At 51.6% G+C, this 23,548-nt stretch overlaps 10 protein-coding genes across 10 annotated transcripts; 4 read left to right on the forward strand and 6 right to left on the reverse strand.

Moving 5' to 3' along the window:
- Positions 1 to 178: 178 nt before the first annotated feature.
- MRS44_014035 (uncharacterized protein) lies at positions 179 to 1,579 on the reverse strand (the record flags this gene model as incomplete). Its single annotated transcript, XM_065617470.1, has 1 exon — positions 179 to 1,579. One exon carries the CDS (start codon positions 1,577 to 1,579, stop codon positions 179 to 181), a length of 1,401 nt encoding a protein of 466 aa, XP_065473542.1.
- Positions 1,580 to 2,111: 532 nt separating this feature from the next.
- On the forward strand, positions 2,112 to 3,272 carry MRS44_014036 (uncharacterized protein; the record flags this gene model as incomplete). The annotated part of the gene is made up of 1 exon (XM_065617471.1): positions 2,112 to 3,272. The coding sequence occupies one exon, from the start codon at positions 2,112 to 2,114 to the stop codon at positions 3,270 to 3,272; it is 1,161 nt and encodes a 386-aa protein (XP_065473543.1).
- A 453-nt stretch (positions 3,273 to 3,725) lies between these two features.
- Positions 3,726 to 4,268, reverse strand: MRS44_014037 (uncharacterized protein; the record flags this gene model as incomplete). The annotated part of the gene is made up of 1 exon (XM_065617472.1): positions 3,726 to 4,268. One exon carries the CDS (start codon positions 4,266 to 4,268, stop codon positions 3,726 to 3,728), a length of 543 nt encoding a protein of 180 aa, XP_065473544.1.
- A 626-nt stretch (positions 4,269 to 4,894) lies between these two features.
- MRS44_014038 (uncharacterized protein) lies at positions 4,895 to 5,224 on the reverse strand (the record flags this gene model as incomplete). Its single annotated transcript, XM_065617473.1, has 1 exon — positions 4,895 to 5,224. The coding sequence occupies one exon, from the start codon at positions 5,222 to 5,224 to the stop codon at positions 4,895 to 4,897; it is 330 nt and encodes a 109-aa protein (XP_065473545.1).
- A 3,571-nt stretch (positions 5,225 to 8,795) lies between these two features.
- Positions 8,796 to 10,314, reverse strand: MRS44_014039 (uncharacterized protein; the record flags this gene model as incomplete). Its single annotated transcript, XM_065617474.1, has 4 exons — positions 8,796 to 9,241; positions 9,302 to 9,471; positions 9,529 to 10,010; positions 10,072 to 10,314. The coding sequence occupies 4 exons, from the start codon at positions 10,312 to 10,314 to the stop codon at positions 8,796 to 8,798; spliced, it is 1,341 nt and encodes a 446-aa protein (XP_065473546.1).
- Positions 10,315 to 13,839: 3,525 nt separating this feature from the next.
- Positions 13,840 to 14,670, forward strand: MRS44_014040 (uncharacterized protein; the record flags this gene model as incomplete). The annotated part of the gene is made up of 1 exon (XM_065617475.1): positions 13,840 to 14,670. One exon carries the CDS (start codon positions 13,840 to 13,842, stop codon positions 14,668 to 14,670), a length of 831 nt encoding a protein of 276 aa, XP_065473547.1.
- A 278-nt stretch (positions 14,671 to 14,948) lies between these two features.
- On the reverse strand, positions 14,949 to 16,305 carry MRS44_014041 (uncharacterized protein; the record flags this gene model as incomplete). Its single annotated transcript, XM_065617476.1, has 2 exons — positions 14,949 to 16,076; positions 16,162 to 16,305. 2 exons carry the CDS (start codon positions 16,303 to 16,305, stop codon positions 14,949 to 14,951), a joined length of 1,272 nt encoding a protein of 423 aa, XP_065473548.1.
- A 41-nt stretch (positions 16,306 to 16,346) lies between these two features.
- On the forward strand, positions 16,347 to 16,598 carry MRS44_014042 (uncharacterized protein; the record flags this gene model as incomplete). The annotated part of the gene is made up of 1 exon (XM_065617477.1): positions 16,347 to 16,598. The coding sequence occupies one exon, from the start codon at positions 16,347 to 16,349 to the stop codon at positions 16,596 to 16,598; it is 252 nt and encodes an 83-aa protein (XP_065473549.1).
- A 4,203-nt stretch (positions 16,599 to 20,801) lies between these two features.
- Positions 20,802 to 21,571, reverse strand: MRS44_014043 (uncharacterized protein; the record flags this gene model as incomplete). The annotated part of the gene is made up of 2 exons (XM_046284434.2): positions 20,802 to 21,050; positions 21,098 to 21,571. The coding sequence occupies 2 exons, from the start codon at positions 21,569 to 21,571 to the stop codon at positions 20,802 to 20,804; spliced, it is 723 nt and encodes a 240-aa protein (XP_046128675.2).
- Positions 21,572 to 22,598: 1,027 nt separating this feature from the next.
- Positions 22,599 to 23,502, forward strand: MRS44_014044 (uncharacterized protein; the record flags this gene model as incomplete). Its single annotated transcript, XM_065617478.1, has 4 exons — positions 22,599 to 22,781; positions 23,038 to 23,110; positions 23,164 to 23,333; positions 23,395 to 23,502. 4 exons carry the CDS (start codon positions 22,599 to 22,601, stop codon positions 23,500 to 23,502), a joined length of 534 nt encoding a protein of 177 aa, XP_065473550.1.
- Between the last annotated feature and the right edge of the window lie 46 nt (positions 23,503 to 23,548).

Here is a 23,548-nt window from a genome sequence, read left to right on the forward strand (position 1 = left end):
TTCTACTATCATATCATACCATATCGAAGGTTCCTTCCGTATGAGAGTAATAGTAGAGAGGATCTTCTATCTCTACAACTGTATCCTGTCCCTGTCGCTCCCTTCAAGTGAATCGAAAGGCGGCGGAAGCCAAGGACCACGTTATGAGCCCGGTGACAGACCGCAAGAATGCGTCGCCCTAGCCGACGGCGTTACCCCTAGAAGCTAGAGCGCCACTCAGCTCCGTGGTTGAAGACCACAGGCCTGCGCCGTTGAGGAATAGCGAACCGATGATAAGAAGACTGTTGAAGAGAGTCAACGAGGCGTTCTGCCAACTGGAGAACTTGACATTCATGTGAAGGGAAAAGATAGCACTAATCCCAAACGAGAACCAAGCTATTGTGACCGCCGAGGTCATTGAGACGATGGAGTCGAATACGGGAATGGCAATCGACAGGACGAAGGATAGCGTCCAAAACGCCGTGGCTATGCTCATCCAAATTGACCATGACCTGGTCGTGTTGATCGACATCTCATGGGCAATTTTGTAGTGCTTCATGACCTCGACGTAGACAAACTTGATTCCAGTGTGGCCGAATGCAAGGCCCTTCGACAACACAGAGGGAATGACGAGTCCGTAAGCAACCTGAGCCAGTATCCCAGGAGCTGACCCCAACGCAGGCGATGCCGTATACTCGCCGGCAAGGCAGTAGATGGATACTGCGACAAATACGTAGAAGCCGATGGAGCTGGCTTCGAGCCAGGCCAGTGCGGCGCCGAAGTCTCTCTGCGGGTTGGTCATCTCAGCCATGTAAGACACAAAGCTGACATTTCCGGAGAAGGCGTAGCAGATCTTGAGGCAAGCGTTCAGACCGTCCCTGAATGAGGGTTTCGCAAACCAGACAGGCGCTCTCCTCCACTCGGCCGGGGCGTTCACAGGCCGTCCGGCTGCCAAGGCGGCTATCACGACGATGGTAGCGGCCAGGATGCTGATGCATGATGGAATACCGCTCTGCGAGACGAACCTTGCTGTGCGAGGGATGCAGAGAAACCAGCAGCAGATGCAGCCGATGCCGATGAATGCGGTCGAGCCGAGTGCATCATCACTGAGCAGCGACAACGCCACGGAGAAGGTCACAGAGGCTGACGCGGCGGTCATGACGACCAGGAGGATCATGCCGAACGCCGCCACGCATGCAAAGCCTCGTCCGCCGACGATGCGGGCCATGTCGACGATGTTGAGCACATGCGGGTGGCGGTCGTAGAACAGCTTGAGCTCGAAGGCGGTATACCAGGAAAGACAGCCCAAGCCGATGATCGCGACCGTACCCGGGACCAGACCAAGCGTTTTTAACACGCCGGGGAGTGACAAGACGCCGAGGCCGACCTGGTTGGTCAAGAGCACAAAGATGGCATCTCGACGGCTCATTGTCCGAAGGCCGGGGGCCAAGGTGGTGTTGTCGACCACTTGTGGAGCCCGGTCGTCGACATCATGACTGCCGTCTGTAACCCCAATGTTGGTAGTTTCGATGCTGATTGAGCCGCTCCTTGGCGTAGATGAGAACACCGGCTCCTTTGCTTCCTTGTTGTACGAAGCCATGGGTTTGTCTACCGCCTTGCCTGAGGGAGTAGCCTAAAGAGCCCCGGCTCTGGTGTGGTGATGAAGTGCTGATCGGTTGGAGCAGAGCCAGAGGAGACGACTTGCGGTAAATCGGAATACTAATGGGAACATCAATTTCATGTCAAATAGTTTGACTGGGCCCTTTTACGCAAGCTTGAACATCTCCATGTCGTGAATGGTCTGTGTGGTTCTGGGTCCATTTTAGACCGGTCTGCTCCGGTGCCGCATGGCCTGTACGGGCCGGAAAAGATGGAGAAGAAATTACCAACTAGTTCGTCGCACTTCCCATACCGAGCATGTGGTCAAGCATGGGTTTGTCCTGACCCGAGGCCGAAAATAGACGACGTTGGGGTCGTACCCAGGGCTTCGGTAGCCCATGTAACAGCAATGGATTAGAGAGCTAATAAAGCCACGATGAGCGGTGTGCTTCCGTGCTTTCCATTCCTGTCTCAAATCATTTAGGTCTGCATACTGAAAATTGATCGCCATCCTTACCCGTCTGCACGCCATTATGCGTTCACCCAGGAACGCCAACACCAAGTCGGAGCTTCTGCAATCCCTCCGAGAGCGCTTCAGCCAAGCATCAAACCGGCAGCAAGAAAGAGTCAGCGACGTGAGAATCGAAAACTGCATCGGGTTCTCCAAGGTCCCCCTTGGCATTGCCGGCCCGCTCCGTGTGGCTACCTCGGCGTTCACGGACGACATCTACGCACCACTTGCTACGTATGAGCCAACACTGGTGGCAAGCTGTTCTCGGGGATGTAAAGCTTTCAACGCTTCCGGTGGCGTACGCGTCGAGATCCTTGGCAACGGCATGTCTCGGGGCCCCGTCTTCGTCTTTGCCAACCCCGGCCACGCTGCTGCCTTCGCCAAGACCCTGCCAACGATGCAAAGCTCGTTCGCTCGATGGGCAGAGGAGACGAGCAAGCACGTGAAGCTTCAGCTCTTCAAGCCTGCTCTGATAGGGTCTCAGGTCCATGTCTTTTGCAGCTACGACTGCGGGAGCGCAGCCGGGCAAAACATGGTCACCAAAGCCACGCAATACGCTTGCGACATGCTTCGGAAGTTGTTTGCGGATAAGTACCAGATCCGAGACTTCTTTATCGAGGGGCAGTTGGCATCCGACAAGAAGCCGTCCTGGGGCAACGTCATGAACGCCCGGGGCGTCGAGGTCTTTGCCTGGGGGAAGATCACCCCGGCGGCGTGCCAGTACGTGCTCGGGTGCACCACAGAGCGCTTGTACAGGGCCCAGCAGACCCTGAAAGAAGGGGGCATCCGGAACGGCCAGTTCGGTTCCAACATCAACACGTCAAATGTCATTGCGGCCATTTTCATATCGACGGGGCAAGACCCGGCCAGCACAGCAGAGGGATCTTGGAGTCACCTGACCTCAGAGCTCGACTCAGAGACGGGTGAGTTGACGATGAGCCTCTACTTTCCGTCGTTGCCTGTCGGGACGGTTGGCGGCGGCACTGGATATCCGATGCAGAAGGAGGCGCTCGGGATGCTCCGGTGCGGCGCTGATGGGCCGGGGGACAAGGCTGAACTCGCCGGGATCATTGCTGCGTTTGCTCTCGCGTTGGACGTTAGCACGAGCTCAGCCATTGCCAACAACACTTTTACGGCTAGTCATATGCGCCTCGCACGTGGTGAGGCGGCGGCAAAGCTGTGATGCTGGCTAGTCGATTTTCTGTTGATAGAACCTAGCATATTGATCGGAATCGCACTTAACCTCATTTCATCCCATCACGTAGAGATCAAGATCGTTGTCTTTCCATATTGTGATGATGTTCTGATGTGGGGTTGGTGTGATGCCCCAGTTGAATTGGCTCTGACTAGATGAAAGGCTAGGGTTGTGGCTTGTTTGTTAATGCAAGGGGCAATTACAGAGAAAAGAGGCACCGCTCTGTCATTACTCGAGTATCAAGCAACTCGACAGTATTGCTTAGTCAAATCCGAGTGGTAAAGTTTTTGACATATAGTAACGATGAGGACTATCACACGCCAGCTCTGACTCCGATTTGATCGAGGGCCCTGGTAGGCAACATAGCCGTAACAGATTGGTTTACCGAAGCACATCCAGTTGTCAAGGCCGCGATCTGATGAGCTCCTTATATTGACGCCGTCAGTGCCCATTGTATCCTTCATCACCACGAGCTACCTCCATCTTGACGTCTTCCATGTAACTTTTCAGCTGGTCGATGGCCAAGATCACTCTCTCTAGTCTATTCACAATCAAATGGTCCTGGTTCATGACCTGTCTTCCGCCGAGACTACCCAGACGAGAGCAAGGAGAAGAGAATGGGGCAGATTCCGAGCCTGACCTGATCATGTAGCGGGACGATCTACGCCGCCGGGATTTCCGGACACGATGAAATGTTGCACTCGACTGCGCCGACGATTCTGACGGCGTTCGCGGCGACGCTGTCTCGGCGTACTCCACGACATGGTCTGGAACTACAATGGAATCATCGCCGCTTGAGTCTTCGGTTTCTTCGCAGTACGAGTCATAAATTTCTTCGCTGCAAGAGTCCTCGGTTTCTTCGTCTGCTTCGTCGCGGTCAGGGCTGACTCTAGCAAACTGGGACTCTGTATCCCTACCGGATTTTTGAGAATCCCAACTCTCGTCATCGACGTAGTTAACTGGCCTCGGGATATTGCGGGGCATACTTGCAACAAACTCGGTTCGATGACCTAACCCGGGATGCGATCTGCTTCAGGCCAATAAGGTCGTGGGGTGGGCGCCTAGTTAAACCAGAGACCCAAATCCATAGGCCAGGTACGATTTATATAGGCAACTTGGTCCCGAAAAATTACACCAATGTCTTATTCGAAATCTCTGGTTGCCGGGCTGCTTTCTGGGACACCAAGGACGCGAGGCGATATTAGGTCAGCGCGCAGGTCAGCGCGCAGGTCAACGGCCGGTTTCTAGCGAACTTTGGCAGCATCGCGACGAATAATACCCCATGCCAGAGTTCATTTCGCCCAGTAATGGACAGTAAAGATCCTTCCGTCAGTCGTGGTAGATCCGACCATCCCGATTCGGCAAACGTCAACGATCCAGGCAGTCATTCCTGGCTACTAGCTGTCCAGCCGAATAGTGTAAGAAAGCAGCCTCACACTCGGCCTGCAGTCCGAGCCATTGCATGGTTCTTCACTCTTTGTCCACGCGGCCTTTTTTTCTTTTCTGCCCTTTTCTGTCCTTTTTCTTCAGAGGAGCCTTTCTCTTGCGCACGGCATCACTCTCTTCATACTCTCACCTTTTCTGAAAAAATCTATCCTGCCTGGGCTGCTTCAGCTCTGGAGGAAGTGAAGATTCGTCATACACTTGCCAAGATGCCAGGCTCCAGCGGATCCGCCATTGAGCTCTATATCTTCACAAATTCCAACGGCATCACGGTCGTCTCGCCCCTCCTCATCCAACTGAGGAAGAGCTACGAACTGCTTCCAACAAAGGGTGACGAGGGACATAAAGACCTTTTGATTTGAGCCCGAACCCTGGTGCAAAGTCTCGAAACTCCACGCGAGACCATGGCCAAGCGTTCCCAGCGCACCGGAAGAGTGACAGGACGCCGAGGCCGACTGGTTGGCCAAGAGCACAGAGATAGCATCGCGACGACTCATTGTCCGAAGACCGAAGGCCAAGGCGGTGCTGCCAACCACTCGTGGAGTCCGGTCGTCAACATCACGACTGCCGCCTGCACTCCCAATGTTGTTGATTTTGACTCTGTTCAAGCTGTACTTTGATATAGATGAGAACGCCTGCTCCCTTCCTTATTGTCTCAAGCCATCAGCTCGTCCACCACCTGGCGCGAGGAGGTAACTCAGAAGCTCGAGTTCTGATTTAAGGACGGAGCAATTGCCGACCGATGGCGATCAGGTAAGCAAGGTGCAATAGACTATATGGATCCGTTCATAGTCCACAATCCGAGCATATCTGGCCTTCCGGCACCGTTGTTTAAAACAACTTACATTGTGCTTTATGTCTATTACAAACAACTGGCCAAGTTTAAGATGTAAATAGCTATTTGGGACTAGGCAAACAAGGAGGGCTATTCACCAACTGCTCAGCTCTCTTCCAGTGTCTTGTTTTGTTTGTAGGAAGCGTCATTGTGCGTGCATCCTTTCCAGGCCAACAGCGACGGCACGATGTTGCTTACAGTGCCTTCTCATAACGAACAAAGAGCTGTCATAGATGAAAATAAGACCTTTTCCCCTATTCTTTCCCCTTCGGCTCCTAGGATCCATGTAATTCGTATAGCTCAAAGTCACTGTGCAGAGGCGCCAGAGCTGCGAGCCACGGGACTTCCATCCACGCCTAGCCAGTCTCTCATCCGACCATTGGCTCTTTTACGCTTCACAAAATCTTTTCGCAATTGGAATCACTGGCTAGTTCCTCTCGTGCCAGGGAATCTTTGGCTTCTTCGGCGTGCTGAGAGAATCCTTCTCATATAGGTAAAAGATTTCTGGAGTGCACCGGGAGTGCTTCTTTCCCATTTAAAAGTAATAGCAATGCTCAGTCGTTTCCAGATCATCATCGAAAGATGGCATATGCGTTAGATCCAAGGTCCGTAGCTGGAACTCCTCATCCTTGAAGTAGAGTATCTTGGTCCGAAGGCTACCAAACTCGTTCTGGACATACTTGGAAAGGTCATCGACCTGAATAGCACGCCAATAGTACGGGTCTGAGTACTTCAATATAATATTGGGGTTCCTATAATGAATCTCCATAAACGTTTTATGCTGGCTCCAGTCTATCCTGAGCCACTCAGGAGCAGACTCTCCCAGGACAGAATGAGATGATGTCTGTGCCGAGAGGCTCCTGTCAGCGCTGATCGCAGACCATTGTAGAGATGCTCGAGATCCTTTCCTATCAAAAATGCGTTTCCTCTGGCAGAAAAGGCCTGATTAAGAACCTTGATGTCATTTTCAGCTGAAATAAAACGCCATAAGTCGGTGTGCTTCTCGCAGAACCCTGAGGTTTGTCCTGTATGTGATTCGGGCCTGATGTGCCCTGCCATGGTATGCGTTGCGTGGAAAGATAGAGCCGTGGTTGGGCCAGCAGGTCGGTTGATGATATTTATGTACCAGCTAGGATCGTTCTGGATAGCAATGCGTTTTACTCTGGCAAAAGCCTGGACGGAAGTGTTCTAACGTCCAGCAAAAGACGCATCCCCCCTCTCACCTCATCACCACGCGCCAAGGCGGACACATCACTTCGATCTTATCTTTGAAGTCCGATACAGCAGAACCAACCAGGGCGTGTACAAAAAATGCAATGTAACCCAAGAGCCAGAAAGAGATTCGGCGTATGCGTCACCCTTCGGCTGGTGTTTCTGCGACAGTGCCTCACTGCAGCCCCTAGGCAGCCTCCACCAAAGCGGGTGGCCATATCTGACCGTGTTCCTGCAGCCCATTGCACTTCTTGGCAAGTGACCATAGGTCGCAACGCTGAGAAGGACCCTAGTGGCAAAAAGGGGCTTTTACCTTGCATTTTTTGTACTACGCTTTTGTCACATCACAGATGTGCGTTATGGGACTCACCGCTGGGATGCAAGCCCAAAAGTCGCTCCATTCCGAGTTCCCAGTCTAACAGAACAACTAGAGCGCGACGTAGGGTTTGCCTATCGAGTGCAAGCCAGATCTCACGATACGTGTCAACGCCCCTGGCTGTTTCAGACTTGACGGTCAGTATCACTTGAAAATACGGGGGCGAGGGCTCTGAGAGAGCTTGAATTCAAAGACTATGTCTGAGAGAGGCAGCCCTGTCAGATGATGGCAGTTACATCGGGGCAACATCAGACATCAAATGTGAATGTCAGTGTAAGCAGCATGAATGCGAACTGTGACCGGCCAGCATGAATCTGCGTTCATTTCTAAGCGGTTTGCTTCGGTGTCGAATGGCCGGCAGGAACCGAGAAGGGTTAGGGGATAAGTTTTCAGCTAGTTCAGGATAGCTCCCATACCGAGAATGCAGCAAAAAGTAAGGCTACCTAAACCCGGGGGCGTAAGTCTCGTCTGATAATGTGCCGAAGGTAAAGGGCGCAACCAATTTGTATTGATGGCTGAGTAGCTGGTAAGTATGAATGTGCAAAGAGCGTGGTCTATATAGCTGTGTCTTTCTTGACCAAGACGTCTGGGCTCCGGTCTAGGGTAGGGCCGAGTCGTGCGAGGTTTGGGCCTCCTTCGCCGCTTGTCCCTTGTCATGGACGTGACATGGGTAGTGTCTGAGGCGTCGCCTGGTCAATAGAGCAAACACGGAATACAAGATGAGAGACTGCATGAGGCTATGGCTGGCTAGTATGTAATTGAACAGGAAGAATCGGAGAGGACAAAGTATCCGACCACACAACCAGGTTAAGGTGCCACATACCAATTGTCAACATAAGCGCAGCTGTCAAGTCCAGGATAAGTGATACTTCTGCAGTTTCAGCCAGCAAATTCTTCCTAGCATCACTAACAAGCTACTTCCTTAAGCAATGGTCTTCAAAACTCGAAGATCTACTTTTCTCTAAGGGGGGAGGAGGGGGGAGAGGGTTTGAGAACCTCTCGCTTGCTAGGAGAAGTTGCATAGTAAAGAGGATTGAACGATTAAATAGTTGCTTAGAAAAGGTAAATACCTAAAGGCCAGAATGACTGTTATTCTATATTGCCTGTCTGGAGATGATGATACCAAATATAGCGATCGTTCATAGCCTCTTGTAAGAGAGCTGATGACTAATTGTATTGAATGATGCCTATGCGGTACTGAGCTACCCTACTACTTCCCCCCAACACGCTCTTTACCTAGATTTGTTGAATATGTGGGGTGTCACGTGTGGGTCAAGAATCTTAAGATTAAAAGCAGGTCCTTCAGGGGCAGATACTGAACGAGAACACGAACACAACACGAATACACTGATTCAACCAATGGACCGAATACACGTACTGTCTGACAAGATTGTCCGCACTGCCGCCTTACCACACAACTCACTATACACACACCATAGCGGCTGGTAGTCTCCTACAAGCATCATCAGGCAAGTTGAAGACCTCGGGACTAGATTCTACGCTATTTTTAAGATACTGCCTCTATTCGTATAGATAAATGTATATATACACAGAGAAGAAAATCACACATGTGCTATATCTGATCTAATCAAAAACGGCACATAAGCACAAAGACGCAAACGTCCCCCTTTCATCAGAGCAAGACTTAGGCAGGCAGCTGGTACAAGCTGCTGCCCTTCTCAGCCAAGACAAAGCTCTCCACCCACTCGCGGACAGTAGCATCGCTCAGACCGGAGCTGAGGTCGAAGTCGTCGGGAAGCTCCTTGATAGCGACGCTCGAGGTGCGCCCATCAAAGACGGTGGCGACCTTGATGAACTTGTCGACAGGGCGGACAAAGTAGTCGGAGCTGCCAGCGCCCTTCTCGAGGTGGAATGTGCTCTTGCACTTGGTATCACCGGAGGCGAGCACCTCGTAGATATCCACCTCGCCGCAGCCGGTGGTCCAGCAGCTGCAGCCACCGTATTGCAGGGTGCGGGGAATCCGCGCGTTGAGGGCCCAGAGGGCAGGCATGTCACCGTTGAAGCCGCGGTCGCCGTCAAGGGGCATCTTGAAGTGGAAGAGAAAGACCTTGTTGGCACCAGAGAAGCCCTCTGCAGCGAGAAGTCAGTGACTGATCTTGGAGGTTACCACGATGTCGAAGGGGCACGCACTGTACGCGACCTCAGGGACGCGAGAGTAGCCGCAGCTCTCGTCGCACCTGTCAGCGCTGAATATGGCGAACTCCTTGTTGGAGGGAATGTAGACATCCTTGAGCACCTTGGGAGAACCAGAACCGCCGTTGCCGTCGGCGTTGAGGTAGGACAGAGAGTTGCCCCAGGTGCTATGTACTCTGTCAGTGCCAACTTGAACCAAAACGCTTAACGTGTTGTCAGCTCACTTGTCGAAAATTCCAGAGCCATCACCGCCGTAGTTGCCGAGGAAGACTACATTATCGGCAACCTGCTGCTCGGCGTTGTAGTAGGCGGTGCGCTGCCAGTCACCTCCGGCAGGAGGCTTAGTCTTTGTCTTGCCCGGAATGTTAACCTTCTTGCTCACGTCAGGCTTGGGCTTGGAGGATCCCGGCTCGGGGGGCCGCGCGACAGGTTCAGTAACGGCGGCGGGATCGGGAGCAGTAGGAGCCTGCGTAGAAGGGACGTCGCCAATGTAGCTGTTCTCCCATGAGACGACCTTGCCGTCAATAGTAGCGGTCACCCATTCGGCACGCTTCTTCTTCTTGCGCTGCTCATGGAAGTGATGGTGGCCGTGGCGGCGAGCGTGGGCATGAGGAGACGGGGCATTGTCGCGCTTCTTGTTCTCGGAGCCCAGGCTGTAGACGGCAAACCCCTTGAGGTTGAAGGGGCCACGGACGTGGACGGAAAGCTATAAGGCCGGGGTTTAGTTTAGTGATGGGAGTTATTACAAGCCTGGCCGACTTACCTACATCCTCATCAAGCGGCGCAAGGGGACCGCTGTAGGGAACATCTTCCTGAATACATCGGCCATCGTTGGTCATCTCGGAGACGGCCTTGTAAGTGCCACTTCCTGTAAACCCCTCGTAGAGGATCTGCTGGACAGCACCGCAGAACCAGTTGCCACCCTCATTGAGTGCAGTACCGGTGCATTGTTGTGTCAAGGCCGAAACCAGGCCAGTAGCGGCCAGTGTCGCAGGAGTAATGAACTTCATCGAGTATCTTTCCAGATTCGGAATATTTCAGGCTGAAGAGTCGTAGCGAGCGACGAATGTCTTGAACCTGTTTTTGAATGGGGATTTTCGTCTTCTTGAAAGAGACAAGAAGCTCTGGGGGCGGTCACAGGAACCGATTGGCCTGCTGAATATGGACAAGGACTCTGGAGACCGGAAATATCACATGGATGACTAATGCCAGGGGCATCAAGCTCTGCTCGGGGGCACTACTTGGGGTTCCGCTTTGACCTCCTTACGCGATATTGACCCCACGCCCCAGAGAGTTCTTGAAAAGACTTCCGTCGAAGCGGGATCCGAACATCGTCCCTGAATACCCCGGATGGCTTTGCTTCGTTTCCTCCTATGGTTGGTTATGCCGCCCAGAAATCAGTGGGTGCTGTAACCTATTGAGAGCACCAGTGTTAGTTTAAAAAGAAACCTGGGCGATAATGGCGATAGACCGCTATCGCTTGGGATTCTGGTCCGAAGTTCCGCAGACTCTTATTGCCTTTATCTTAAAAAAAGAAACTCCCGCACGGTGGACGTGAATCCTTTTATGAAGTGTCTCCATACTATCTCCATGTCCACAACATCTGGGCTGCTATCATTTGCTCTAATCCATGCCTTGTTCCTTGTGTCAACACTGTTCACCTACATTGGCTCAAGCGGATCGTGCATACCGGCAGGGGTCTGGTTCCGGCTCATTTATGGAGCGACGCAAACCGGCTTCGGGCCCAAGGTTCGTTCTCACTATATCAGCCCGTCACCTCATCGAACTACAACAAAGGAGAGTTCGCAACTCCAGTTTGGTAAAATGCAGACATTTCGCTTGATCCTCTCTCTTTCTTTCATTGTCGCTATTCTCGCCGACGATGGCCATCTCGCACTGATCACCAGCACGCATAACAAAGAGGAGCATGTAAAGCATCCGCGTGGCTTGAACACAACAATCATATGCCATTCTCCGCAGCCATCGAGCTCTGCATCCCTCTTCGACCATCTTTCAAGAGTATTTTGCCTTGAGGCGGAGCAAGAAGGCCTGACCCCGGAAAAGGCCTTTCAAAAAAGTTACAACATGGGCGGGAAGTCGCATACGTTTTCAATTCTTTGGAAGCTCCCCTGTCAGCAGGAGAATAAAAGGCTGAATTTCCCGAAAACAATTTGCCATGCAGATCTCGGCGACATCTGGTTTACATGTGAGAACTGCCCCAACTGAGGAGGCCTTGTGCTAATAAAGGCGAATAGGCGATGGCCAGGGTGGTGTCCGCCTTGATAAATGTCTAAGTTACGGATACTGGAGGTCCGAGCAGGTGACTATTTGATTTGGGAAATCTGGGCTCATCTAGTGGTTTCTATCTCTATCCGGGTCATAGTCACTCTGAGTCCAAGCTGGTCTAGTTCAAACATGGCTGGAGCAACACCTCAATTGAGCCAAGCCCTCTCATGCAGACATCAGGCTAAAGTGGCTCTAGGCTAACCTTGCCTCCATTGCAAAAGAATGGTCCGCAAAACCTAGTTGAAAACTTGGTTCTTTTCGGCATGTCTTGTTCATAATGCCACAATCTTCCATACCATCCCTGTCCCATGATCTTCACTCTTGAGCGTAGATGGTAATCTGAGCTTGTGGGAATCAACATGATCATCCCCCTGGAGCCTACACGAGATCAGCTCTATCCCGGGTTAGTGTGGACTTTGGCAGCAGGAGCTAGGCCAGGGGAGAAAACTCTTCCGGGTGTTTCAAGCACCCGTCGGAAATTCTTCTACAGACCATAGCTTGCAGAGCGACTAATTCAAGTCAAAGACTCGACTGCTGACACTTGTAAAGACATGCTTGATTGGACCTAGCTTGCCAGGAGACCTTATAGTCTTTGGCAGGCTTAGGCTGCCGTCCTCAGCATGCCAGAAATCGACAGTCCCAGCTCGATAAGCAGAACTAACAAGACGGGCCTTGTTAGAATTAAACTGGAGGTGCACGACGCTAGAAATAACCTCTTCATTCCCCTTTAGCTCTAGTATATTGTTTTGCAAGTCCGGCTTAAAAAATGTGGAAGTGCAGTTGAGGACTCATTGGCATCGTAGAGTATGTTTGGTGGCATGAAGGCCATCCACGAGCGGGTGCTGGGAACTTCCTTCGCTACGAATACAGACCACATGTTATGTCTAGGAAGAAATCAGCGTCATAGCTATGCCACATGTTACCGAGCAGAACGTGGGCAGCAGGCGGGTTTGAGGTGCGGCGAATGGGCTGGATTGTAGCCAAGGCTATTGCAATGAGAAGCGCAGCCAGGGCACGTATGATTAACTTCATAGTGGTAATGGCGGCCTGAGTGACAGGCCGAGAATTGGTTCATTTTAGGTCTAAGTGCGTCTCTTCGTCATCTATTGCCCGTGCTTCTACTCGAGCAGGCTAGTTCTCTTTTCTGAAGGGAGATTTTAATTTTTCTTTTCGAGCAGGCTTTTCTTTTCTTTTTTTTTTTTTTTCTTTTCTTTTCTTTTCTCTTCTTCTTCTCTCTTTCTCGTCGGGGGACCACCTTGTTTCAGTTTCGTTGAGGAATAGCGATGCTGTTGAATACGGGTTCGTTGATTTAACACTAGCTACTTCTCTCCAGAAACTCTGTGCCAGTGCTCCTATGTGTTTCCAGACCCTTCCTCTTTTAACACACTCATCTCAACCCCCCTCCCAAGTTGGGCGTCAATCCTCGCACAGAGCATTTCAACATCCTTATCTTTCCTCTCCACATCCATGTCGCCATCACCCGGCGGGGGGTAAATAACGATGTCGGGAACACCTGGGTTGGTTTCGTCCCCTCTAGCCAATGTCATGTTCATTCTGCCAACACTGTCCACCAGCATTGGCTCAAGCTGATCGTGAGCACCCATCCCTTGACCTCTGCCGGTGCCAGGCGCATAAGAGGTCTTGTTCTTGGCCCATTTTTGTTGTCGCAAGTAAGCGTACGATGTATGCCTTTGTTGTGACTGTTTCCTTGTTCCTGACCTGTTGCCAAGTGACCTGTGCGGGTAGGTACCTGCAGCGATGCGGGCCAAGTCTGGTTTTGCCATCTCCGTCGACATCAAAATCAGTGCAAGCCCACATGAAGGCGTGGCGCAAGTCTACTTATAGGCGAAAAACTATCTACACGCTCAGCTACACTCGTGATGTGTCACGTGGCGGATAGGTTCGCGTCCAGCAACGGCCTCTTCATTGGAGGGTCAGCCAGCAACCAGCCAGGCATCAATCGGTTTCCCTTCCCTTTCGAACTCGTCTTTTTCAGCCACTTTAGACTTCTTCCCTAAACGCGTGCAAGGCTCTTTCGGCGGGTCCCAGCGTCCACGGTAAGCCTTCGTGCATGGCCCTCTTCCACCATGGCAAGCCTCGAGACGTCGAGGAGGAGGATGGCAACGGCGAGCAGGATATAAGAAATGGCAAGGTATCCCAAGCGCTCTGCTCGCTCCCTGCCCTCTCCCTAGCGCTGGTCGACCTTATCCCTGCCGAGCGAATCCTCGAATCTGAAAAATGCCGATTCGATGGCGTCAAACTACGTGCACAACCATGGGTTCTCTCATGCCGCAGTCATAGATACAGAGAACGAAGAGTCAAACACGGACGCCAGGGGTACCAAGGACATGACCATGCCATGCTTCCCAAACTTCTGCCTCCTTCCAGTCGAGATCCGACTGATGATCTGGAAGACGGCCTTTGACGCCGTAGATCCTGCCGTAGTCGTCTGCTCCTTCTCCGAAGGCCGCCACAGAGCTTCAGTCAATCACCGGCACGCGGAAGCCAGCCGTCTACCACCTGTAGCGCTGGTATGCCGTGAGGCGAGGCGAGAGTGGGTCCGATGCACGCGGTCAAGCAGGTCCCCCAGTTGGCTCCCCGAACGTGTTTATGTGCCCCGAACGGTGTTTCTTGTTCCCGCGGCCACAGTCGTCGGTTCTCGGTTAAGAGGGCTCAGTCTGTCTATAACGCACATCGCCATCGACATTGCCGACAGTCCCGACGTGTTCCTGATTTTTGAAGCGCTCGCCCGTTTCCCTCGGCTGAAGACCATCATCATTGTCGTGCCATCCGGCGCCGTTGACGAGACTCAGGTTGTCGAATGGCAACAAAGGCTAAGGGAAGACTCGCATACGCTGCAAAAAATTGGCGCTTTAGTAGATGTTCCATCGAGCGACGGCGAGTGGCACAAAGGGACCTATCTTGGATGGCTGCTCCGCAATTATCTGCAAGGCCCGCAGGTGAAGGCGTTTTATTCGCGGGACAACAGTCCCCGTGTGAAGCTCTATATTGACCGGTCAAGATGGTCTCAAACGACGGAGGAGAACCTTGAGCAATCTTGGTCTCTCTTTCTTTATTAAAATACATCCAGTTGTAATAAAAAATTTGATCATATATCGTGCCATTAAGACTGAGCCCTTTGCGTGGTGACGCGCCCATCAGTGTTCCCCAGTAGCCCAAGTATTGAATAGTTACCCTACACCTTCCTTCATTCTCTTTTTTTTTTTTTGAAAAACTATACACACCCACATACACACATACCGGTATATTTCTTTTCTTTTCTTTTCTTTTTCTTCCCCCACTTCCCTGTACCGGAACCTGCTTCTCCATTTCAATGAACCCCTCATCTTTATTTCACTTAAGCTAGTACGGGGATCGACATGTTTACTGGTGCATGAGGTTCTCTTATCCCGCCAAAATCTTGGTAGGGGCCCAAGTTCCATCCTCTTTCAGCGATCAGGCCGACTAAAGCTTGTTGCATGGCCACCAGCACCTCTTCCGGCGTGCAGCGGTACGGCGTTTGGGTCGCGGTGACGGGCGGGTTTGGCGATTGTGCGGAGGCGATTGGCGCTGGTTGCGATGCTCTGGTCGTCTCGTCGTTGGGATTGGCCGTAGGCGACCAGTTCGGTTCGGGAGCTGGCTGCGGTGCTGACTCGTCGGCTGTGGTCGCGCTGCTGGTCTGCCGGTTTCCGCCAGCTGCTTCATGAGGAGATGCAGCTGACGCAACGGCGCTGGTCGCAGACAAGCTCGCCGTGGGCGCCTTCGGACTAGGACTGCCCGGGGGCTCTTGCAGCTCGCCGGCATTGCTGAGCATGTCCATGGCCATGTCAATGTCCAAATTCAGATCGCTGAGGCCGTCCACGCCAAAGCCCGCCGTGCCCTGAAAGCCTGCCATGGACATGTCCATGCTCATCCAGGCGTCGTCGCCGGCCATCATCGCGATGAATTCGTAGGGCCCTGACTGCTCCTGGGGCTCTTCGAAGTGGATTGGCTCGCCTGCTCCATCATGCATGAAAGCTGCGCCGCCGTCTGCCGCCTCATAGGGCTCACCTTCGGCGTCGTGTTCAATCGCAGCAGGTGGAGATGTCCGTGGTTCCTGTTGGCGACGGAACACATCCTGGTCGTGATCCGCTGCAGAAACGGCAAGACCAGTCGGGGCAATCTCTTCGTCGACGCCGTCGTCCTCGGGCTCGTCACGTTCGTTGTCATCGCAGTTATCCAGCGGTCCAACGATCGGAGACGCTGGGGTACCCGGCATGCTCCATATGCTCGCACCCCGATCCCCAAGTACTGACTCGCTTCCCGCGACTGTGATCTGCGTGAGGGCTGGAGAGGCGTGTGATGCTCGCTGGGCATCCGCAGGTGGCTTTCTGCGCCGCAGGTTGCGCTCCGTTGTCTGCTTTTGCACTCTGTAGGGCTTTGCTTCGGCCATCTGCTTCCTTTCTTTCGCCGTGTGTCGGACGAGCTCGCCATCATCGGACTCGACCTGTCTTTTCAGTATATCTCGTATCTGTAATTGCCGCCATCATTAGCCATCCGTCGAAAAAGGTACCGTGTGGCTTTGTGCGTACGATTGCGTTCGCCTCTGGCAGCGGTTCGCCGTCTGGGTTGTAGACTGAGCCGTCCCAGAAGTGGTGGATCTTGTTGTAGAAGAACAAGATGGCCGTAGTGTTGCATTCTTTGCCAAACTTGTAATTCTTGTGTATCGCAGTCATGCCTCTCTTTCGCATCACCTGGCCCACCCACGCAGGATCCCATGGCCGAGGCCCTTTCGGACGAGACTCTGCTGGAACAGGGTCTCCTGGATGCTCCCGTCTTAGGCCGGGGTCTCTCGGGCGAGACTCTTTCGGGCGAGAAGACCCCTTCGAACGAGGCTTCCTGCAGGCCATCCCGTGCCGTTGACGAAGATGTTTTTGGCGGACGTTTCTCCTCTTCCAAGAGCGAAAACAACTACCACCTCAACCCATTTCTTTTCGGTCATCTCGCCGGTATCGTGCCCAGTTTTTGAACAGTCGTGCGGAATCGTCTAGGTGCGATATCGAGTCTCGAAACGGACGGCCGCTGTCCCCGACGGGCCATTGCCAAGGTTGGCCACTGTGAAGTCCATTCTGGACGACCCATGCTCTCTGTCGCCAGCCCAATTTCGCCATGTTCGCTCGTTACCAGAATGTCGGGACGGTGTAAAGGTCGAGATAGGCCAGAAGATGGGATGGGAGGGGAATATGAAGGAAGTCCACATTGGACGTGTTTTAGAGCCAACAGTAAGTGACAGTCGACGAGGGGTCCTTTCTCCCCACTTGTCCCCGCCTTGCCTTGTTCAGTCGCTTTCGGATCCCTGTTGGGGTACGTGCTTGACCAGATCGAGATTGGCCGTTGCACTCGCGCATCGAAATCCCACTTACGATTGAATTGCGCGGAGGATTATCCCCACCCTCCGGTGCCCACTTGGTGAAGCCACGAAACGAAATGCTACATTATGGCTGAATCGGCGCAATCACTGGTCATCACGGGGAGGGCTTCCGATCAGACCACGTCTGTAGCGTCTCCATCGCCCTCGGAATGGTTCCTATAACCCACCTGCGATGCTCCCGCTCTGGTCACGTCAGCTAATAACGGCCGGTAGCGGCCTCACTAACTTAGCTGCTTGCGCATGGAGCGAGATCTCCACACCAGCTGAACCGCGGTAGTGTTGGCATTGAGCAGTTGCACCGGCTCAGGGCTGATACACGGCGCCGCTGGCGCCGCTACAGCGACCAGGAGGCCTTGTAAGCTGCCACGAAGAAATGAAAACTTGATTCTCCGTCCCGCGTGTTCATATTCCACATAGTAAGGAAACGGGCTCCGACGTCTCATCTGTATTGTACATCCCAGCACAATTGAGTGGAATAGAGGCTCTCATAGACGATAAGACTCTACGGAGATTAACCCACCCCACTGTTCAGCAAGACATTATTTCGTGCATCCTCACTGTCTCATTTTGGCTGTTGCGTTGCATCTCACATACGACATTCTGTCACCTTGGCCTCTTTCGCCTTTAAGAAAATCTCCACAGAGGATCCTACCTCATTTGTGGGACCGCCCACCTCGCGGAACCGGACATCTTGGAAAGCATCCCCACGCATGGTTATGAAGATGTTCCCTTCCACTGCGACGGAGAGCTGCAAAGGGCCCGAGATGCCGAATTGATCCCCGAGTGTTCCTTGAGATCAGAGCTGCGTGCCATGCTCAGATCTGGCCATTTGCGCGCGGCTCCGCAGCTTCGTTACGCACAAAGCCCTTCTCAAGGGCTCGATGATCCCTAGTCCCTTACCCCGAGAATCAGGTCCGTAGCGCCGAGTAGTTTGAGCAATTTCAGTGCGTGTATTTTGGTGTCGTATATTCTCGACCTCATGGTCAAGCTACCGAGCTGCTCTCTTTTCTGGAGCCTTAAAAAAAAAAAAAAAAAAAAAAAAATAAGAGCAAGTAACGTGACCGCGTCTGCATGCCGGTGTTGCAATGCAGGTATGACAGCCGAATCGAACCCTTGCGCAGCACGCACGATCGGCGGGGTGGTATGTCGCTACAACGGTCAGAAAATTCTTTCCCAGGATCCCTGTATGTGCACGAGTCGTACGGGACGAGGCCCTTCTTTTTCGGCTCTCTGCCATAGCACGCGTTGATAGACTAATTCAGTGGGGAAAAGTCAATATTGGTTTCCCTGCGCTTTGCCCTCCTTCTGACTCGGTGCCTCCGACTGCCCTCGTAATCTACGTGACCTGTCAACTTTCACGATATGGGACAATCTACATCGATTTGTCATTTCGTAGCCACATTGAACATCATCCATCGTTGCGGCTGATTCCCGACGTGATGATCAGTCCCGCTTGTCAAAGTCAAGTGGCCCTGGCTGCAACTGCCGCTTCTATTGGAACCACTCTAATTTCAGCACTTCTCCACCCCCGGCCGTCAAGGATGAGTTCCCCGATAGGACCGCCGAATTCGCCGCTTTTCAGCTTTCAACGTGGCAATGATTCCCCGGCGCGAAACGGCTGGCCTGGCACCCGCCAGCACACGCCCGGCGAGACACTGTCACGGCTGTCCAGGTGGACAACAGTGACCCTTTTCTGCCCTTCCAATCCGAGCTACGGAGCAGAGCAAGTAATGGAGTGAGGAATAGCACAACATCCGGCAGTTGATGGGTAAAAGGCTCGCAGCTCGTTTTACAAACGATGGCAGCTCCGGCGCGCGCGGGTACAACAGCCAGTTTCTGCTCTTCTTGTGAGGGGACCATACAAGACAAGCAGCTGCCCGAGCCTGCCAAGAGCCATCCTCGAGGCTGCACCCGGGACCCTTGCTGTGCATGTTGGTGGCGTTCATCATTACCGGTTCAAGCTGTACAGTACCGCACAGCCGAAGTAGGTCGACAAGTATATATTTCGAATGCTGCCGATCGCGCCCGATAATCGAGCGGTTTCATGCTCAGCTTCACATGTCCATTTTTTTCTAAGCATCGTTTTCGCTCCCAATTTCGACCGCGCATCCCGTCATGAAGCAATCTTCGCGGAAGCATCATTCTAGCACTCGTGACTCTCGTGCAAGACCATACCCCTCAGCACAGCAACGGACAGAGCGGAAGTCACGTACATCCAAGGCTCGGTCTCGTCACTCACAGGATGTGGACCCACCTAGGTCGACCCATTCGAGACTAAAGAAAGTGGCCCGGCGTGATGCGCAGACCGCCGGCAATGATCGAAGAGGGGGCTACGGGCCGCGGTCTCCATCCGATCAGACACCAGAAGGGGAAAGCTCCGACTATGAGTCTGAAAGGTTCGTTTCATACCAGCATAGAGAGCTGCCCTCGTAGGCACAAGCTGAACAGACAGAAGAGGCGATTATGGCGGCAATTATGATGGCGACTCTGCTAGCGATTCCGGCGAGGAGAATACCAGTCCGAGTCGTTCAGAGCTGGAGCAGCTCAAGGATCTGATCATTGATTTTAGGCGGGAACAAAGCCAACAGTGATTCTCCCCAACACCCCTCCCACTTGGATTGCCCTTATTGCCAATTTGCCACATTTAAAGCATCGTGTGCTAACCCTTTGTTTTCCTTAGAATTCTTGACATGGACAAAAGGTCTGTTCTCTAAATAGTGCGAGCGATCTCAGGTTTCCTTCCTTTCTATGCTAACCGTTATACAAAACAGAACGAGGGAATTGGCCCAGCAGTATGTATTAGTCTTGGATTTTTGTTTTCTCTTTTCTCTGACTTAGTTGCTTGTAGGGTCTCCGCGTTGCGCAACCAGTGAGTCGTCACTTTTATCTAAGAAAATATATTGAGAAGCTGAATGTTGCAGAATACAAGAGCAACCGCAGGTATTGGCCGCCACAATCTTGTCACCCCTTATGCAGCGGACGTTCTCTATAACGCAACGAAAACAAGACCAAGCGCATCATGGAGGAACGGGAGAACATGGAACGATAGACCCAATGGAGATGTTTGGCACAGGTGGCGAACCGTTTGGCTGATGGGTAACGTGATCGCGACGGGCTTTCTTAAGTCCGGTATATTGTTGTTGAAACGTTCAAGTCTTTGCATAATGGCGTCACGGCAATGTGTTCCTCAAAGACGCCTTTCATCTATTAACCTGGATTGAAGAGCAGGTTGACATCGGTGTCCAAAGGACCCATCAGAGAATTGTTTTGTCACTTTTTGCTCATTTATACAGTAACCTGTCAAAAGTCTGTGTCCACCCCACCTGTCGCGCAACGCGTGCATTTTAACCACGTAACTTGACTTACACATTCCCAGCCGAAACAAAGTCCAATTTAAATAAATGATATATCAAAATAAAGGCCTGATTCTACTCTTTAATATTTAGTATACCAACCCCGTGCCCGAATCACGGCTTGTAGTCGTCGCTCGGTTGACTCTAAAAGCTCCCGAATCATGCTCTGGGGGATAGAGTTCCACGCAATCTCAACGCACCGTTGGAATTCGGCCCTATCAGCGTAGTTATCCTTCATATCCCTTAGATAAGGGAATATTCTACGTAACCTCCTCTTCAGAATATTCCAAACGTTCTCAATTGGGCTCATATCAGGCGAGCAAGGCGGCCAATTTAGAAGGATAATACCATTGCGTTCGAACCACGTAGTAATCTCTCCTGATCGATGAATACTAGCATTATCTTGCTGAAACCTTCTGGTGCCGTCATATATAGGAAGAAGACCATCTCAAAATGCAATTTCGTAACTCCAAGAGGAATATCCGTTCCTGGGAGCCAAAGGGTCGCGCTTCATGAGGATAATTGGTGTCCTTCCTGTCTTCCAAATTCCTCCCCAGAACATCATCGAAATTGGCGGTTTGACATGGTCTCCCTTATTGACAAGCTCCTGATTATACTTCTCATGAGCTCCCCGGAAGAGATAGACGTTGGGGTTGCTTGATTTATTGTTGATGGAAGATTCGTCAGAGTTGATCAGCTGAAAGGCGATTAGCTTGATACCATCACCAACTTTAAAAAGTATACCTCCTCGAGTTCGTCGATTCGTGGCAACCAAAAACGCGCAAATCGAAGCCGCTCTCTTGTTTTATTAGCATCAAGTTTCGGCCTCTCCATTGCTTTCCATTTGCGCTTGTAATGGTACTTTACAACGCGTCGGATTGTCGATTGGCTCACTTTACCATCGAACTCAGAGACGAGGGCATCCCAAGAAATAGAACAGTCTCGGCGAATCATACGTAGAATATAGAGCTTCTGGGCCCTATTGAGGACCGAAGGACGCCCTGATCTTGGCTTATTCTTAACGCTGCCGGTCTCACGGAAGCGTTTAAGAACTTTGGCGACAGCGCCGTGACTGGTTTTGAACTGACGCGCGACAGCGCGTTGGCTTAAACTGGCTTCCAGCATCGCCAACATAGCTGCTTTGGCTTCGGGAGAGAATTCATGGTTTTTCTGGCGATTTCCGGATATGATATCGCCAAAAGAACGATTTTCTGACATCGTGGTGAAAAGTTGTGAAGGGTTGAAGTGGTTGGGGTGGTCGCGACCGCGTCGTGGAGAAAACGCGGTCACGTCAAGTGGACACAGACTTTTGACACATAATTGTATGTGATATCATCTCAAAAGTGTTAACTTGCAACCTTGTGCTCGTTTTGAGTGCGGATTGCAGGTTGTCTATTTCATGCTTGAGCTTCTGCGATTCAATAGGCAGTTATTTGTCCACAATCTCTGCGGGAGCAGCGCCTCGGCAATACCATGACCTTGGTGAGGGCATTGACGCTATCATGTTTCTCGCCTTTGGAGTTTGGCTTTGGTATCAATCAAGCACTAGATGGCAAGGAACAGCCAGTGTAAACCCTCTTCCGCCTACTTCGACTTTAACTGCACACTTCTTGCCAACAGTAGGGGGATCTGGTGCTTTGTAAACACACAAAGCATGAAAGTTCGTGTACGGGCTATGGACGATGTAATTCTACTTAAAGCTTGCATTTTCTTTTTTCTAATGATTTATTTTCCTATCAACTTCTTTCACCGCCTCAATGCTGTGGCATTGCTGGCTATTTGCTTAGGAAGACGCCAATTGTGATAGGAAGCAACGGGCATATCAGAAGGCTGTGCAGTTTGCCAGCCATTTATTACGCTCCATGGTCATAGCGTCGTTCGCTTTGTTGCAGATAAATTCAATTTCGTTCGCGACCCCTTCCGACTTTTCCAAAGTTTGATAAATCAGCAACCAGTTGCGTTGCAGGCTATCAAGGTTGGCCTCTAGATCTTTGATATCTTCACATAGGGCCTGCACACTGAGCTCCTCGTCAAGTGGAGTTGGCATGGGTAAAGAAGGAAGAAGTTCCTCTAACTCGAAAGGTTCGTCTGAATAAAGACTGGAAGGTGGCCGAAATTCTGGGTCCATGCCGACGAATATGGAAATTACAAAGAACCGGGTGTCTGAGGGAAGACTAGAAGATGGCATATGATTATAAATAGCTCCGACTTGATTTTCTTTTTCTCCAAAAACGTTTTCTTGACCATGGTTCTTCAGCGCAAGCGTCCTTTCTATCGGGAAGTAAAGCCCATTCCGGCTCTTCCTGCTCTCAAATGTTATTTGAATAGGCGTCCTGAAGCGGATTATCACCCTTACTACCAAATTCAACCTAATTCAACGACGTGGGTCGGTCGACATCGCCAAATCATGGCTCGCCAATTGGTCACGGTAAGAGAACTGAGGAGAACAGCACTGTCAGACATCCATAGGCTTGCCTGCATTTTGCATGACAATATCGCGCGACCTTTCTCTTTCTATCACACCGGCAATCAATTCTTTGTGGTCCAAGAATATTTATACCTTGACATATTTGATCTACTTCCGTTATCTGCGATGGAAGTGTCCTGTGTTATGAAACAGGTGGGCTAAGTCCCCGCACTTACAAGCAATTTCTGATCTCGAGAAGGTCACTTGTGGCTTTCAGTGTCTCAAAGAGCAGTCCGTCATGTTCGGTATCGACAGCATCCGAGTAGATATTAACGGCGTGGTAAAGATAGGTCAGCCCGCAGCATCCACTGATTAGCAGTAAGACTTTGCTGACACTGCAAAGTGATTGATTGGGATTTGGAGTCCTGTGTTGAGGGCATGTTTCTGGAGGCCAGCGAGGGTTATTTGGTGGCGTATCTTGAAGAAATTCTAACAACTATGGAGCATAGTTGTGGTCAATTACCCTCAGCTGCGATGGATTTCCTTACGCCGAAGGTGCTGCCGGCGATGAACGTAAGTATATGCTTTTTTTTTTTATTAAATTTCTTTTTAGTCTTGGACTTACACCTCATAGCACCCTTTCATTTCCCACGCTGGCGGTCCTAGTGTGTTGAAAATGCCCATAAAATTCGCAATTCAGAGGAAAAACTTGGCTGGTAACCTACATGGAACAGTCCGTTAGCTATGGCACCCCAAACCCCGAGATTTGGAGGAACTTTTTCATAAAG

This window comes from Fusarium solani (assembly GCF_023522795.1).
Source record: "Fusarium solani strain SB1 chromosome Unknown bctg00000009, whole genome shotgun sequence".
NCBI classification, from domain to species: Eukaryota; Fungi; Ascomycota; class Sordariomycetes; order Hypocreales; family Nectriaceae; genus Fusarium; species Fusarium solani.